General features: G+C 38.8%; 1 protein-coding gene across 3 annotated transcripts in view; it reads left to right on the plus strand.

Moving 5' to 3' along the window:
- Nucleotides 1-403: 403 nt before the first annotated feature.
- FAM174A (family with sequence similarity 174 member A) overlaps nt 404-16,909 on the plus strand; it is a 48,881-nt gene continuing 32,375 nt past the window's right edge. For 2 of the 3 annotated variants that reach the window (XM_036742016.1, XM_036742019.1), the window contains exon 1: nt 490-1,021. In XM_036742016.1, the coding sequence (XP_036597911.1) occupies nt 576-1,021 (446 nt within the window). In that variant the 5' untranslated portion in view covers nt 490-575. Of the gene's footprint in view, nt 1,022-16,909 lie in introns of all 3 variants that reach the window. The other variant, XM_036742017.1, reaches the window with a different exon arrangement.

Consider the following 16,909-nt stretch of genomic DNA (forward strand, 5'->3'; position numbering starts at 1 on the left):
TCTTCCCTTCTCGATACCACGTGGCCTCTTGACTTCCACCGAGACAGTGCTTAATGTACGCTTTCTGGATGAGTGAGATGTTAGTGCATTGCAGACAGTGAGTTTAATATAAGTCTCTTGAAAGAAAGAATGAGTTCCCATTTTCTAAATAATGGGAAAATGACTTTATATAACCGTTGCTCAGGCGACTTCGAAACATACGGCATCCTCCACCAGTCACAGACACATTCAGCCCACTAAGCAGCTCTATTGCGAGGCTCTGCCCACTCAGCTCAGCCCTCCCCCGGGATCACCACGTGGCTCCTTCTGCGTGTGACGTCACCGGACGCGTCCTTCTCCGCCCTTCCTGCCGTTTTATGGCAACAAGAAGCGTCCCTAGTAGCCGGGGCGTCTCTGGAGATGTGCAAACTTCCGGTTCCCCCAGTGGCCCGGGCCTGGCCTCCGCCGTCGGTTCCTCCTCCTGGGCGTCTGCCTCCTCCTCTGCTGCGCCCATGGTTCCTCCCGGAGCCCGGGCCTGGGCCGGGGCCGGGCTGGTGGGGCCGGCGAACGCGGCGTGGTGAGCGGGCGACGCGGGGATGATGCGGCCCTCGCGTTGCCGCTGCTGCTGCTGCCGCTGTCGCCGCTTGCTGTCGGCCGCGCTGCTGCTGGCGTTAAGCGGCCAGCTGTCCTCGCTGCTGCTTCTGCTGCTGCTGCTGGACGGAGCGGCCGCCCACGCCACCCGACAGTCGTCTCCGGGCGTCTCGCTGACTCCTTCTCAGCCCCCACCACCGCCCCGGGCCTCGGGCACTGCCCTTCCTGCGGGGCCCGGCCTCCCGGGCCCTGGCAGGACCGTGTCCCCTTCCGGGCAGGCCGGGCTCAGCGGCAATGGCAGCGGCCCTGGAGCCGGGCCTGCCGGGGTCGGAGGGGGCGGCCTGGCCGTGTCCCCGAATTCCGGCGACAAGCCTATGACCCAGAGGGCCCTGTTGGTGCTGATGGTGGTGAGCGCTGCGGTCCTGGTGTACTTCGTTATCAGAACCATCAGGTGAGGCCGGCCTGGAGGGCAAGGACGGTTCCTGGGGGGAGGGGAAGAGTGAGGGAAGGTTGGAAGGTTTCATAAGGACCCTACGTGCGACCTGGGGACTGCAAGCAGGGGGTGACCCTGCGGGTCCTTGGAAGCTATGAACAGCGTCCAGGTTCATTATGAGACGGTTTAAATGACTGTGGGACTAATGCTGATTTCTAATTACTCTAGTGGTATTCCAAGTGTCACAGCTGACAAATAGGAGTCATTTCCAGATTATAAGAATGATAGAGCTCTATCATGACGAATATTTCGTCTAAAATCCCTCTACAGATTGTGTCTGTTGTCTGGGAAGCCACCTCCTCCAGGTGAATTTTTCTCCTACAGCAACTCTTGAAACTTAGTGGAAGGAATCACTACATCAGCAAACTCATTCATCTTTTGATACTTAAAATATATACTTTACTTTACAACACTTATCTTTGATGACTTTTACAATTTTACCCAATTTGTGAGTAACTAAATACTTTAAGGCCTTTTTTTTCCTTTTTTTTTTTTTTTTTTTTGGAGAGGGGAAGGCAGGGCAATTAGGGTTAAGTGACTTGCCCAAGGTCACACAGCTAGCAAATGTGCCCTGTCTGAGGTGAGATTTGAACTCTGGTCCTCCTGACTCCAGGGCTGGTGCTTTACTCACTGAGCCACCTAGGTGCACCACTTTCATGCTTTTGACGGCATTAATTTTAGTATAGGACTAAGATGATGGAGGTAGGCAGCACTCACTGACTTTGAAGTCACAGATCTTGTGTAAGTCACTTAACTTCTCTGAGCAGTTTCCACATTTCTAAAGTGAGGAGGTTAGACTAGGTGGCCTCTAGAGACTCTTCCAGCTATAAGTCTATGGTTCTATTAAGAGTCCTGCTGTAATTTTGTCATGTTTAGACCATAACATTAATATCGAGCTTATTTTATTAACTACATTGACCAACTCAACTTGGTGCAGGAGATGGTCATCACTGAGATAGCTGTCACCAAAATGATGAGGGTACTCAAAACCAGCCCTACTGGAAGTTCCATTGAAGTTACTATGAATACTTAGCCTGGAAAATTTATTTAGGGTATGATGACAGCTCTTAAAATATTCCAAAAGAACAGTGTGTAAGATGAATTAGACTTTTTAGAGAACATATATGAATAGTTGGAAGTTACAGAGAGGTAGCTCCAGCTAATGAAAAACTTACTAAAAATTATAGTTGTTGCATTGGAGGTCTTCAAGCTGAAGAACTGCCTGTCCAGGATATTTTATAGAAGGTTCATACTTACATATGGTTATACTGTGATCTCTTAGGTCTCTTCTAAGCCTGCCAAGTGAGATTTTATCAGTGAATAGATGCATGTATAGAAAAGCTAATCAAAAAAATCACTTTTTAACTCTCTAACGGGTTATGTAGTAATATTGGAATGATACTTTGTTAACTAACAAATGGGATGTTAACCATTTGTCAAGTTAAGTCAACATTTATTTATTAAGTGTGTGAAACACTATCTTAACTCTATGTGTGATACTATCTTAAGCACTGGGGATTCAATTTGTATTCGATTCTCTTAAAATGCATCATAAGAAACTATGAACCAGTGAAATTAATAAGGATTTTTTTAAAAATATATTTTTTTTTCATGAACAAAATTCTATTTCCCTCTCCCTACAACTTCCATTGAGGAAAATGGAAAAAGAAAAGGAAAAACAAAACCCTTGTAAAAAATACATATAGTCCATCAGTACATATATCTTATATAGGCACTGCAGGTAAATAATGAGCTGGGCACAGAATTGAATAGGAGGAAGAAAGCAAGTTGGATCACTTTTGCTGCCTTATGTTACACTTTCATTTTTTTTTAAGTTTTATTGGTGTAGTTTTGTTGTTACATTACACATATTTCAAGATTTTCCCCTCTCTGTGAGAACTCTCTTGCACAGATTAAATAATTAAGTAAAACTTGTCCCTATAGGAAATTCTTCCCTTTGGATTCTGCTCAAGACCTACTTATGAAACTAATGAGTACCTTCTTCAAGCATATATCTTTATGATTCATTTGATATTAACATAATAAAAAGATTAATAAACAAAACCCAAATTCACATAGTACATAATAAAGCCATATAAGTTCCAGCATCAGCCATATTCCAGAATATATCACTTATTCTGAATCCTGAGTCCTCTCTAAGAAGTGAGAAACATGCTTCTGTAATTGTGACTGGTCATTGAGTTGATCAGAATTCTTAAGTCTTTCAAAGTTGTTTGTCTTCTCAATGCTGTTATTGTATGTTTTTTTTTTCTCCTGGTTCTGCTGGCTTTATTCTGAACTAATTCATTCAAGTATTTCTAGGTTTCACTGAAACCATTCCTTTTATCATTACTTATGGCACAGTAATATTCCACTATATTCATATCATTATAATTTGTTTAGCCACTCATAATTGATACATTAATGCTTTAGTTTCCAGTTTTTCATCAGTACAAAAAAAGTTTCTATAGGTATTTTTGTACAAATTGGTCCTTTTTTCACCTTGATCTATTTGGAGTATAAGCCCAGGAAGATTATCCATAGCTCAAAGAGGATGCATAGTTCAATAACTTTGGGGGCATAGTTGTAAATTACTTTCTGGAATGGCTAGACCAATGGTCTCCCAACATTGCAACAATGTACTTATTTTCCTATAATTCTTCCCAACATTTGTTATTTTTCTTTTTTTTATCAGCTTTACTAATCTTAGGGGTGTGAGATGGCTCCTCAGAATTTATTTAATTTGCTTTTCTTCAGTTTTTAGTAATTTGGAGCCTTTTTTCATATAGCTTTAGATAATTTTTTTTTTAATAAAATTGCCTGATCATATCGTTGGTTCACTTTTCACTGGGGGAAATGGCTCTTATTCTTATATTCTTGAATCTGTCCCCTGTGGATCTTGGAAATGAGACCTTTATCAGAGATTGCTGTGAAGGTTTTTTTTTTTTTTCCAGTTGCCTTTTTTCCCTTCTAATTTTAGCTCTTAGATTTGTACAAAAACTTTTTCATTTTATGTAATCAAAATTATCTATTTATTAAGAGTCTCTATCCATGGATCTGAAAATTTCTTCTGTGTTCCTCTATTTTTTTTTAATGATGTTAGTCTTTGTCTGTTTTATGTCCATTTGGATTTATTTTGGTATACAGCTTATATACTTGTCTGTACATAGTTTCTACGAGGCTGCTTGCCAGTTTTTTTTTGCTTGGAGTTTTTTTCTGCTTGGAGTTTTGTTTTGTTTTTTTTCCCCCCAAATGGTGAGTTCTTCTCCTGTTAGCTAGGGCCTTTATCAAATGCCAGGCAGCTATGTTTATTTGTTTTTCTATCTTGTGTACCTAATCTCTTCCACTGATTGGTCTTTCTGTTAAGCAGTACCAAATAATTTCTTATTATTACTGCTTTGTAGTATAGTTTGAGATAGGGTACTACTTGGCCTTCTTCCTTTCCACTCTTTAAATTTCCCTTGTGCATAGGCCTTTTGTTTATCCCAATAAAGTTTGATATTTTTTTTCTAGTTTTCTAAGGTAATCTTTTGGTAATTTGATTGATATGACACTGAAGTTATAAATTAATTTTGTTAGTGTTGTAAATTTTGTCATATTAGCTCTTCCTAACAATGAAGAATGAGTATTTCTATGAATAGTTGTATAAATGGTGTTTTTAGCTTTATGCATTTAGTACCTATATATATCTTCACAGGTAGATTCCCAAGTATTTTATGCATTCTTTAGTTATTTTATGGAATTTCTCTATCACTTCCTGCTGGCTTTTGGTGGTAATATATAGAAATACTGCTAATTTAAATAATTTGTTTCCCATCCTACAATGTTACTGAAATTATTTCACTTAATTTTTAGTTCAAGTTCAGGGTTCATGTCATTATTTACAAAAGGTAATACCTTCATTTGCTTCAATTTTTTTTTTTTTTTTTGCTGTAGCACATTTTTTTTTATTTTTTTATTTTTTTTGCTTTTTGGCAGGGCAATTGGGGTTAAGTGACTTGCCCAAGGTCACACAGCTAGTACATGTGTCAAGTGTCTGAGGCCGGATTTGAACCCAGGTCCTCCTGACTCCAGGGCCGGTGCTCTACTGACTGCGCCACCTAGCTGCCCCTTTGCTGTAGCACATTTTTAGCAGTATATCAGATAGTCATGGTGACGGTAATGATAATGAACACGTCCTTGCTTTATCCCTGTTCTTGTTAAAGAGGACTCTAGTTTGTTACCATTTCATGTGGTGCTGGTTCTTTATTTTACATAGATACTATTTTTATTAAGGAAATATCTGTATATTATGTTTTCTAGTGTTTTTTGCAGGAATGGGAATTACATCTTGACAGAAGTTGTTGGTACAGTGATTAGAGAGCCAGAATTGGAGTCAGGAAGACTCATTTTCTTGAGTTCAAATCTGGCCTCAGACACTTACTGGCTGTATAACCCTGCACAAGTCACTTCACTCTGCTTGCCTTAGTTTCCTCATCTGTAAAATGAGCTAGAGAAGGAAATTACAAACCACTCCATTATCTTTGCCAAGAAAATCCCAAATGGCATCATGAAAAGTCAGACATGACTGTAATGACTGAACAGCAAAAGCTAAATCAGGAATATTTGGAAGATAACATTTGTTTAAAAGGGTTCTCGTTTTTTAAATGAATTTCATTACAGAAATGTGTTTGTCTGACTTTGAGATTGTTGTTTTCATTCTAAAAGTATTTTATTTAGTACCTGCTATTGTTAATACTATCTACTGGGAGGAAATGTAGAAACAAATTGTTTAATGATGGAATGAACACGGCCTTTGATTTATGTTTTGAATTCTGGCTTTGTCACGCACTGTCTCTGGGACCTTTGACAGTTTCACCTCTCTCAGCTACACTTTCCTCAAATGTAAAATGAAGGTACAAGACCAGAGGATACATAAGATTCCTAGCATCTGTGAATTATATGGTCCTAAATAAGATGCGTTCCCAGCCCTTCAGTAGCCTCCGATTCTGTGCAATTTGCAAGAGTCATAGTTTAGAGCTTTCCCAAGGGAAAGCTTCATTCTTCGTACTGGACCTTTAAAGTCTGGGGAAAGAGGGCAATAAAAATTTCTGGGTTCAATCCTGAAGGTAGAGGTCTGATCCCAAAGAGCAGTTTTCTGACTGAGCCAAGAAGCATTTATTTGTGCACCAGAAACTATATGTGCTAGGTATCCATAGAAAGGCAAAGACTTGGTCCCTGCTCTCAAGGAGTTCACATTTTAATGATCTTTCCTCTCCCTATATAACTTATATAACCCGCAATAACTTAAAGGAAATCTCTGAAACAAAGCTAGGTATGGCTTATGTGTTGGATCTCCACCAAATGAGGATAATATAGTAACTCCTTAAAAAATATATTCCATGTACAATGTGGATATCAGATGTAAAACAGCTGTTTATTCCTTTTGACAAAAATCATACAAGAAGCATAAAAACATGTAGGCACACATTAACTAATACATAAACTATCTCATTTGACCTATTGTGCTCCCTCAGGAAAGTCCTGACAAGTGGTGTAAATGTTAAATATATATTTTACATTTCCCTTAGACCTGTACTATTTAAGCAATTCCAAGTTCCAATTCTTCTCTCCAGCCAAAGCATGACTATTTAGTCTTTCAGCTGTAGAATGACACTGCCTTTGGTCATCTCTCCTGACAAGCATGCCGTTAAGAGAATCTTCCCTCTGGTTCCCTTTAGGCCAATCTCAATCTCAAGAACTGTCATTTTATGAGATAAACTACAAGGCTGAAACTATCTAGTTCTCAGAATCATCAAACAGAAATGGAGAAAGCAGCCAAGGGACTCAGGTACTGATAAATACATGTCTCCCATGGCTTTGTGCTTACCCTACAAACTACTGTTAATACTGGGGAGAAGAAAAGAGAGAAGAAAATCTCCTCCTCCCTTCCTTCAAAATTGCTGGAAATCTGAGGGAGAAAAAATAAATGAAAAGGGTTAGGAGTCCAAAAAATTTCGAACCAGTATATAGATTTGAAACTTGATTCCACTTCTTACCACATGACTTTGCCAAGGAAATTCATCTCTCTGGGTCTCTGTTTCTGCATATGAGAGATTGGACTATCACAGAATTACAGAAATTGAGGATTGAACTAGACCTTAGCAGTCATCTAGTCTTAACTTGTTCATTAAAAGAATTACCTGACAGAAAATGGCAACTGGGAGATTTAAAAATATGTAAACTTATACTTAGGTATTTGTGTAAAATTATTCAATTATTCACTTTATAACCAAAAAGTGGTCACATGTTGATATGGCCTCTGCTAATAGGATGGAAGTAGAAGAATTTAGTTGTTTCTAGGTAAATTAGAATTTCTCTGGATATAGATTGCCATGGAAATGGTAACAGTTTTTGCTACTCTCTTAACATGCTAGTGAAGTTAGAATGTTAAGGAGCCATTCAGTCCTTCCCATGGAGCTTCCTTAGCAACTTCTGAAAATGCCTGTGGCTCATTGCTGAAGATGACAAAGCAAATTCCCTTATTAACTACTGAGTGGGAAGGGCTGATGACTCAGTGGCTATTAAAAAGCCAGTGAATCCTCCCCATCTCTGGATTTCCTATGAGAACTGGTAGACCATGAGCACATGTTAGCTTAGGCAAGCCTGAGCCTAGACTCTGGCTGCCTCTCCTTTTTTGTGTGTCTTCCCTAAGCCTAGGTGACTAAGTTTGGGGTGGAAGATTCCAGCCTTAGAGGCAACCTTGTATATTCAGGATGTCTTGAGACTTTGGTTCCCTCAGAGCTGACTGGTAGCAGGCCTAAGAGCTTTGCCTATGCCCTACTTTGGACCTTGTTGTAGGGTCAGGTTCAATGTTGGGATGAAATGAGGGACTCACAAGTCACTGAACTTTAACAAAAGAGGTTTACTTTGCTCTAAGACAGTAAGAATGTGCAAGGAGAATACAGTGGCCTTTAGTTTCTCTGGATGAAGGAGAAAAGCATTTATATATTTACATAGTGCGTAGTACGTATTAGATAATGCGCTAAGTGCTTTACAAATATTATTTCCTTTGATCCTGACAGAAGCCCAGTGAGGTAGGTATGATCGTTATCCCAGGTTTACAGATGATAAAACTAAGGCAGATAAGAGGTTAAGTGAGGTCAGACAGCCAGACTATTTGAACTTGGGTTTTCCTGACTCCAGGCCTGACACTTTATCCACTGAGCTTCCTAGCTACCCTTTGGGGGACTAGGCACTTCAAAGTCTGGTTATTGTGTCCTCAGGGTTTGGTGACCTATGTAGTTTGAGGCACCCACTAAGTGTGAGAAGCCTAGACTTCACATGGCTAGGACTTTCTTTTGTACCCCTGAGTGACCTAGAAAGCAAATCAGGGAAGGCAGACCCAATCAAGTCCCAGGGCATCTTTGTCCTGAGCCTACTCCATGTTTACTAAGAGGGTGAGGAAAAAAAAACAAAACTATGTCTGGGAAGCTGAGGCCAGTCAGGTCCTAGCTTCCATTCTATCACAGACCTGGATGGAGTTGTTCAGATAGTCAGTCTATAAACAAAGGAACAGGTGAAATGCCAATTTAGAAGCTTGACTTCATAATATGTTTTTAATATCAACCTCCTGGGGGCATGGCGATAGTTATATGTTACTGTTTCCTTTCCAACCCCCTGATCTGTACTGAACATTGAGTATGCTTCTATTCTCTGCCTTTTGGAGATACCCCAGATGTGAGCTAAGCTTAAGCTTTTAGCAGTTTTCTTCAGGCTCCTGGGGTGGATTCATAATGAGTCAGAGAGCTGGGGAAAAGGTGTGCCTGCTCCAGGCTTTCAAGACAGTCAGCATGCAGGTACTTTAATGATAATGTTGGCCTACTACCCGATTTGACAGAGAAGAAAACTGAGGCCTACGGAGATGAAATGACTTGTCTGAGATTCTGCAGGTAATAAATGGCAGAGCAAGAAATAAAGACAGTGCAGGTCTCTTGACTCTTAGCTCAATGTTCTTATTTACTGTACTGTCCATATTAGTTCCCCTCCCTTGCCCGCTGTGATTTTTACTGTTTCCTTTTGTAAAGCTGCCTAACTCATTATACTGTTCTGTTCTCTGAAAGTACATTTGATGCTGGGAAGTATCAAACTCTACATTGATCTAAAATTTTGAATGATCAAAAAGCAAAACATAACATTATGCAACGTAACAGAATACAACATAAAAACATAACATAATCTGGAAAAACTAGTTGGACACTTATTATGCTCAGAATCCAGTGGAACCCCACTAGTGTGTTAAGACATATGATAATTAGTTTCATCCAGAAGCCAAAGAGTTCAGACTTGTGGACAAAACAGAAAAAGACCCTGTTCTCTCTGACTATGTTATTTGTGATTTAACTCAACTACATGTTCTTTGTACCCCCAGAATTGCCTCCATTGTACACTTGAATTTTGTGCTTTTACAAGTGAAGAGAAAAATAGTATTGTTGGAAAAGAAAAGGCCATAGACCAAGAGATGAGATTTTTAGGTTTTTTTAAAAACTTAACATTAAAAATCAATACAAAATCTATATTATATCTAAATTATTGGACTTCAATTCACTTTGTATCCAAACACTTTTTCAGCTTCTCCTTATAAGTTTTATCAAGATTCTTTGTCCAGTCTCATTAGCTTTTCCTGATATAATTTTAATTAGTGTATTCTATGTGTGTTTCTGCAAATTTTTTTTATTTAGTTTTCAGCATTGATTTTCACAAGAGTTTGAATTACAAATTTTCTCCCCATTTCTACCCTCCCCCCCACTCCAAGATGGCGTATATTCTGGTTGCCCTGTTCCCCAGTCAGCCCTCCCTTCTGTCACCCCACCCCCCTCCCATCACCTTTTCCCTTTCTTTCTTGTAGGGCAAGATAAATTTCTACGCCCCATTGCCTGTGTATCTTATTTTCTAGTTGCATGCCAAAAACTTTTTTTTTTGTTTGTTTTTGAACATCTGTTTTTAAAACTTTGAGTTCCAAATTCTCTCCCCTCTTCCCTTCCCACCCACCCTCCCTGAGAAGTCAAGCAATTCAACATAGGCCACCTGCGTATCATTAGGTGTAACCCTTCCACAATACTCATGTTGTGAAAGACTCACTATATTTTGCTCCTTCCTAACCTATCCCCCTTTATTGAATTTTCTCCCTTGACCCTGTTCCCTTTTGAAAGTGTTTGTTTTTGATTACCTCCAGCCCCATCTGTCCTCCCTTCTATCATCCCCCTCCCCACCTTTTTTTATCTTCTTCTTCCTCCTTTTTTCCTGTGGGGTAAGTTACCCAATTGAGTATGTATGGTATTACCTCCTCAGGTCAAATCTGATGAGAGCAAGATTCACTCATTCCCCCTCACCTGACTTCTCTTCCCTTCCTACAGAACTGCTTTTTCTTGCCACTTTTATGTGAGATAATTTACCCCATTCTATCTCTCCCTATCTCCCTCTCTCAATGTATTCCTCTCTCATCCCTTAATTTTATTTTATTTCTTTTAGATATCTTCCCTTCATCTTCACCTCACCCTGTGCCCTCTCTCTCTCTCTCTCTCTCTGTCTCTCTCTGTCTCTCTCTCTCTGTCTCTCTCTCTCTCTCTCTCTCTATATATATATATATATACACACATCCATATATACATATACACACTCACATATACATATACATACATATATATATATATAAGTATTCCCTTCAGCTACCCTAATACTGAGGTCTCATGAATCATACACATCATCTTTCCATGTAGGAATATAAGCAAAACAGTTCAACTTTAGTAAGTCCCTTGCAATTTCTTTTTCTTGATTACCTTTTCATGCTTCTCTTGATTCTTGTGTTTGAAAGTCAAATATTCTATTCAGCTCTGGTCTTTTCACTGAGAAAACTTGAAAGTCCTCTATTTTATTGAAATTCCATATTTTGCCTTGGAGCATGATGCTCAGTTTTGCTGGGTAGGTGATTCTTGGTTTTAATCCTAGCTCCATTGACCTCTGGAATATTGTGTTCCAAGCCCTTCGATCTCTTAATGTAGAAGCTGCTAGATCTTAGGTTATTCTGATTGTGTTTCCACAATACTCAAATTGTTTCTTCTGGCTGCTTGCAGTATTTTCTCCTTGATCTGGGAGCTCTGGAATTTGGCGACAATATTCCTAGGAGATTTCTTTTGGGGATCTATTTGAGGAGGCAGTTGATGGATTCTTTCAATTTCTATTTTGCCCTGTGGCTCTAGAATATCAGGGCAGTTCTCCTTGATAATTTCTTGAAAGATGATATCTAGTCTCTTTTTTGGATCGTGGCTTTCAGGTAGTCCAATAATTTTTAAATTATCTCTCCTGAATCTATTTCCCAGGTCAGTGGTTTTTCCAGTGAGATATTTTACATTGTCTTCCATTTTTTTCATTCCTTTGGTTCTGTTTTATAATATCTTGATTTCTCATAAAGTCACTAGCTTCCACTTGCTCCAATCTAATTTTTAAGGTAGTATTTTCTTCAGTGGTCTTTTGGACCTCCTTTTCCATTTGACTAATTCTGCCTTTCAAGGCATTCTTCTCATTGACTTTTTGGAGCTCTTTTGGCATTTGAGTTAGTCTGTTTTTTAAGGTGTTGTTTTCTTCATTGTATTTTTCAGCAATTTTTTGGGTCTCCTTTAGCAAGTCATTGACTTGTTTTTCATGGTTTTCTCACATCCTTCTCATTTCTCTTCCCAATTTTTCCTCTACTTCTCTAACTTGCTTTTCCAAATCCTTTTTGAGCTCTTCCATGGCCTGAGACCAGTTCATGTTTTTCTTGGAGGCTTTTGTTGTAGGCTCTATGACTTTGTTGACTTCTGGCCGTATGTCTTGGTCTTCTTTGTCACCAAAGAAGGATTCCAGAGTCTGAGACTGAATCTTGGTGCATTTTCGCTGCCTGGCCATATTCCCAACCAACTAACTTGACCCTTGAGTTTTTCAGTGGGGTATGACTGCTTGTAGAGTTAAGAGAACTATGTTCCAAGCCTGGGAGGATGCGTGAGCTCTGCCACACCAGCACTCCTCCTTCTCCTAGAACCCCAACCTGGACTGGGCTTAGGTCTTCACAGGCTGTGAACTCCTGCTCTGATCTGCCACTTAATTCCTCCCACCAGGTGGGCCTGGGGCCGGAAGCAACTGCAGCTGTAGTTCTGCAGCTACCCCACCTCCGCTGCCCCTGGGGTGGTAGCCGAACTGGGAACTCCTTCCACTCACACAGCTTTTCCCACTAACCTTCTCTGTTGTCTTTGGTGGTTGTGGGTTGAGAAGTCTGGTAACTGGCTCAGCTCACTGATTCAGGGTGCTAGGGCACACTCTGCCCGGCTCCTGGTCTGGTTGGTCCACACAGCTCATGCTGGGCTCTGCTCCAATCTGCTCTGCTCCCAGCTCCATGTGGGATAGACCTCACCCAGAGACCATCCAGGCTGTGCTGGGCTGGAGCCCTGCTTCGCTCTGCTCTTTTGTGGGTTCTGCAGTTCTAGAATTGGTTCAGAGCCATTTTTTATAGGTTTTTGGAGGGACTCTGCGGGGAGCTCAAGTTAGTTTCTGCTTTTCAGCTGCCATCTTGGCTCCGCCCCCCGTGTCTGCAAATTTTTTTTTGCATTATTTGTTAAAGTACTTTTTAAGTTTCTTTATAATCCTTATCTTTGTCCATTTATATTGTTTTCTACTATTCCATTACTTTAATATATCATTAGTTAGGTTAATATATATTCTCTGGTTATTGTACATTTAATATGCTTCCAGCTTTTTTTATTTTTATTTTTTTGCAATTAAATAAAATACTCCTATGAAATGAATAGGCAGCTCTTTTCACTCTTTTTGATAACTTTTTTTTTTTATTTTCAGCAGGTCAATTGGGGTTAAGTGACTTGCCCAAAATCACACAGCTAGTACATGTGTCAAGTGTCTGATGTCAGATTTGAACTCAGGTCCTCCCGACTCCAGGGCTGGTGCCCTACTCACTGCGCCACCTAGCTGCCCCTTGATAACATTTTCATAGTATATTCGTAAGGGATCATTCAGTGAAGCAGATTTTTTTTTCCATTGGAATCTTTACTGTTAGTTTTTCATATTGTAATATTTCTCTTTCTTGCTAGTTTTTATTTTCCTCCAAAGGATCCTTTATTGACCAGATAAATATATGACTTATATTTATAACATTAATGTGGCTTTATGGTATCTTTGTTCTTCACCAGGAACTGGAATAACAGAAGAGATAGTGGAATTGATAAAGGGAGAAATGGGAAATTACTGTGAATGGTCAAGTTAAAAAATAAACCAAACCACCAGCATAAAAACAATCAAAGTGAGGTGCCCCCATTTTCTTTGAAAAAATAGTGGCAAAGCTGGCATGACCTAATTGGCAGTTCTTTTTTGTTTTCCCAGCTTAGTGTTCAATGTTTCAATTATGACTGACTGATAAATCATAAAGAAGTACAAAGTGGTCCAGTGAATAGAGTGCTAGGCCTGGTGTCAGAAGACCTCAGTTCAAATCCAATCTCAGATATTGACTCACTGACTCTGTGCAAAGTATTTAACCTGTGTCTGCCTCAGTTTCCCCAGCTTTAAAATGAAGATTTTAATAGTACCACCTCCCCAGGTTTATTGTGAGTATCAAATGAGATAATATTTGTGAAGTTCTTAGCACAGTGCCTAACACTTCCTTTTTTATAGAATCATATACATTAGAAACAAGGTGTTGCTAAAGATGTGTTTGGAATAGGACAGACACTCTTCCTTTCTTCTTAAAGACAGACAGTTATTGTTGACTTTTAGATAAAGAAGCACACATTTTGGTTGTTTATATAGTTTACTATGTAGAGATTTGCTTTATAGAGGCTTTGCCCTAGAAATTTTTGTGAGGTAATTCCCTGAGATTTCTTTTATCCCATGGATGAAAACGGTCTCCACGTGGAACCAGTGAGCCATCTTGTTTTGTTTTGTTTGTGTGTGTGTGTGTGTGTGTGTGTGTGTGTGAAGAACTTTTTTTATAAATTTTATTCTTTTATATTTAGATGTCTGTAATTCATACTTTTAAAAAAAAGTACTACAGAAGATCATTGTGTTCCTAAAGGGGGTGGAATTCCTACTGAAAATTGTTGGCAAGTGTCAAACATTTGTGAGCTAGTAATTTTTGTTTGTTTTTGTTTCTGAGTGTAGAGGAATAAAATCAGTTTGCCTTTTTTGGACAGTTAACTAGAAACAAAGAGAAAAATTTTCCAGGATACATTTTGGAAAAAAAAAAGGGCCAAAAATCAGTTTGATGCGCAGTGTGAAAAATGAGTATTTCTTATATTTAATAACTAATTATTGTATTAAACCCAAGTTTTCCCCTTTTCTACCTCCTCTTCCAGAAATCAACCAGTGTGGGTAATCTCAAAGATTTACCCAGGCCAAGTTCTTATCAGACAGTAAAAGAAATTCTAAGTTTAGGCTAATGGGTGTATTCCTGTACTTTGTTTGCTTGGACAGGTCCTGGGAAAATGTCGATTGTCCCTATGAGCAAGACAGGTGATTGATGTCTGACCAAGATTTGAGTAACTCAAGCTATAGTACCCCAAGATAGCCCATTTTCCATTTGATTAACCAATGAGAGGTGATTAGGCTTCCGTCAGAAACACCTCCTCTTCCAAGGGCATATACACTGTGGCCCCACCACCATTAGGGGTCTTTGGTCTAAGAGAGATGGCCAAATGACCATCCCTTGGTTAATAACCTGCTGGCCTTATTAATAAAATGATTAAATTACTCAGAAACTATTTCTCATACGTTTTTAAACATCATGCCGGGCATAATGAAAACACCCAGACTAACCATTTTTCCAGTATTTTATCAGTAGTGTAGGGTTTTGTTCTATTAAACAAATGCACAATACATATACACTTTCCTCTAGCTCAGCTCTTAACTGTGCTAAGTGTTACTTTAACTTTTTCTTTAGTGTTGTCACATTCAAAAAAAAGTTCACGTCTAGTAAATAAAAAACCACACAGGTAGGCTCAGTGAATTACATTGATATGCTGTCTTTCACTGTCAGAGTAGTAAAATGAAATAAACTTTTGTTCTGTTATGTTTAGTTTATCTGCAGCATACACTTTTGTGTAAAATTTTATCATCCTTGTTTTAGTAGTTTAGTTTTATTATTATACTATAGCTTATGAGAGTGTTTGTGGGCTTAGTGGATGGAAAGCAGGATCTGAGATAAGAACACTGTGCAGCAGATTCCATTTTAGCTATGTAGCATTGGGCAAGTCACTTCATCCCTCAATGAGACAACCCTTCAAAATTGGGGTTTTTAACCTGGAGTCCATGAACTTATTTTACTATATGTTTTGATAACTAAATTTCAGTAATTTGTAATCCTATGTATTTTATTTTATTTATTTAAAAATAATTAGAGAAGAAACCCATAGATTTCACTACATTGTGAAAAGGGCCAGCGTCATAAAGGTTTAGAGGTGGAGAGCCTGAGGCCGTGAGCCACAAGTAGCCTTCTAGGTCCTCGGGTGTGGCCTTTTGACTGAGTCCAAGTTTTACAGAATAAATCCTTTTATTAAGGTGATTTGTTCTGTGGCATTTGGATTCAGTCAAAGGGCCACACTTGAGGACCTAAAGGGCCACATATGGCCTCCAGGCTGAAGGTTCCCCACCCCAGGTTAAGAACCTCTGCTTTGAAATGATAAGTTGTAGTGTGAGGTGATGATCTGCATTGATAGAGAGATTTTCCTTCCTTGAAGTTCTCTAAATCAATAAAATCACATGTGTGGTATAAAAAAAAAAATCCTCACCTATTCAGATGTGTAAATTATATCACATTTCATCAGGTAGGAAACTCTTTGTGTTGAAACTGCCCTCTAACCAAGGCAGACTATATTAGCCCAAGCTATTTAGCTAAACCTTGAAGAACTCCACATAAATTCCCAGTGACTTGACCAGGGTCATTCAGCTTGTAGGTGACAGAGGTAGAATTTGAATTTTACCTCATATAATATTAAAAAAACAAAAAAAAATGGTGCTTTCAGAATTTGACATTGGAACACGCAAGCCACAAATTACACAACAATGCCAAACAGGAGGGAACCTGAATGCCTGCTTAAGGAGTACTGATCATAAATCATTATGGACCCTGTTATGTCCCTGCTGTCTTCTAGAGCTCTTTCCTTTAATTCTAGTAGTTGTAGGTAGTGATTCCTGTATTCATTGAATCAATTTTTTTTGTTTGTATGAATAATGTCTCATACACAACAATGACAAATTTATACTTGAAATGCTTACTAAATAAAAATGTACACGTTTTTAAAGAAATGCAAATGCTTATTAAAATCCAGTAATTTTTAGCAGTCTTTTTTTCCCTTTCGTGTTTAATGACAACAATTGCAATAATAATAGTAAAATAACGCACAGCCCATAGTCTGAACTTTTTGACTTTCAATATTGTCCATAATTTTTTGTATTTAATATCTATTGGTCATTTTAAATTAAAAAATCATGGAAATGACACAATTTTAGGGTTACAAAATTATTTATTCTTGATCTTTGTAGTAAGACATCTTACTGCATTTAAAAATATTTTTGCTGGAATTTTATTATTTTACTTATTTAATACCTCTGCCATCTCATTTAGTGACCCTTTTTTTCACCCCTGTGACATAAAATGGCTTTTATGAATTGGTGGAGTCATTTTTTAGGAAAGATTTCGGAAGCTTCATTTCACCTTTAAGACCCATGAAAGTTTAAATTTGACCATTTCAGTTAAAATAAGAAATGCTGGGATTAAATAGTTCAGTTAAATTTAGCAGCTATTTATTAAACTTCTACAATAAGTGCAAT

This window comes from Trichosurus vulpecula, chromosome 1, assembly GCF_011100635.1.
Source record: "Trichosurus vulpecula isolate mTriVul1 chromosome 1, mTriVul1.pri, whole genome shotgun sequence".
In the NCBI taxonomy this organism is placed as follows: domain Eukaryota; kingdom Metazoa; phylum Chordata; class Mammalia; order Diprotodontia; family Phalangeridae; genus Trichosurus; species Trichosurus vulpecula.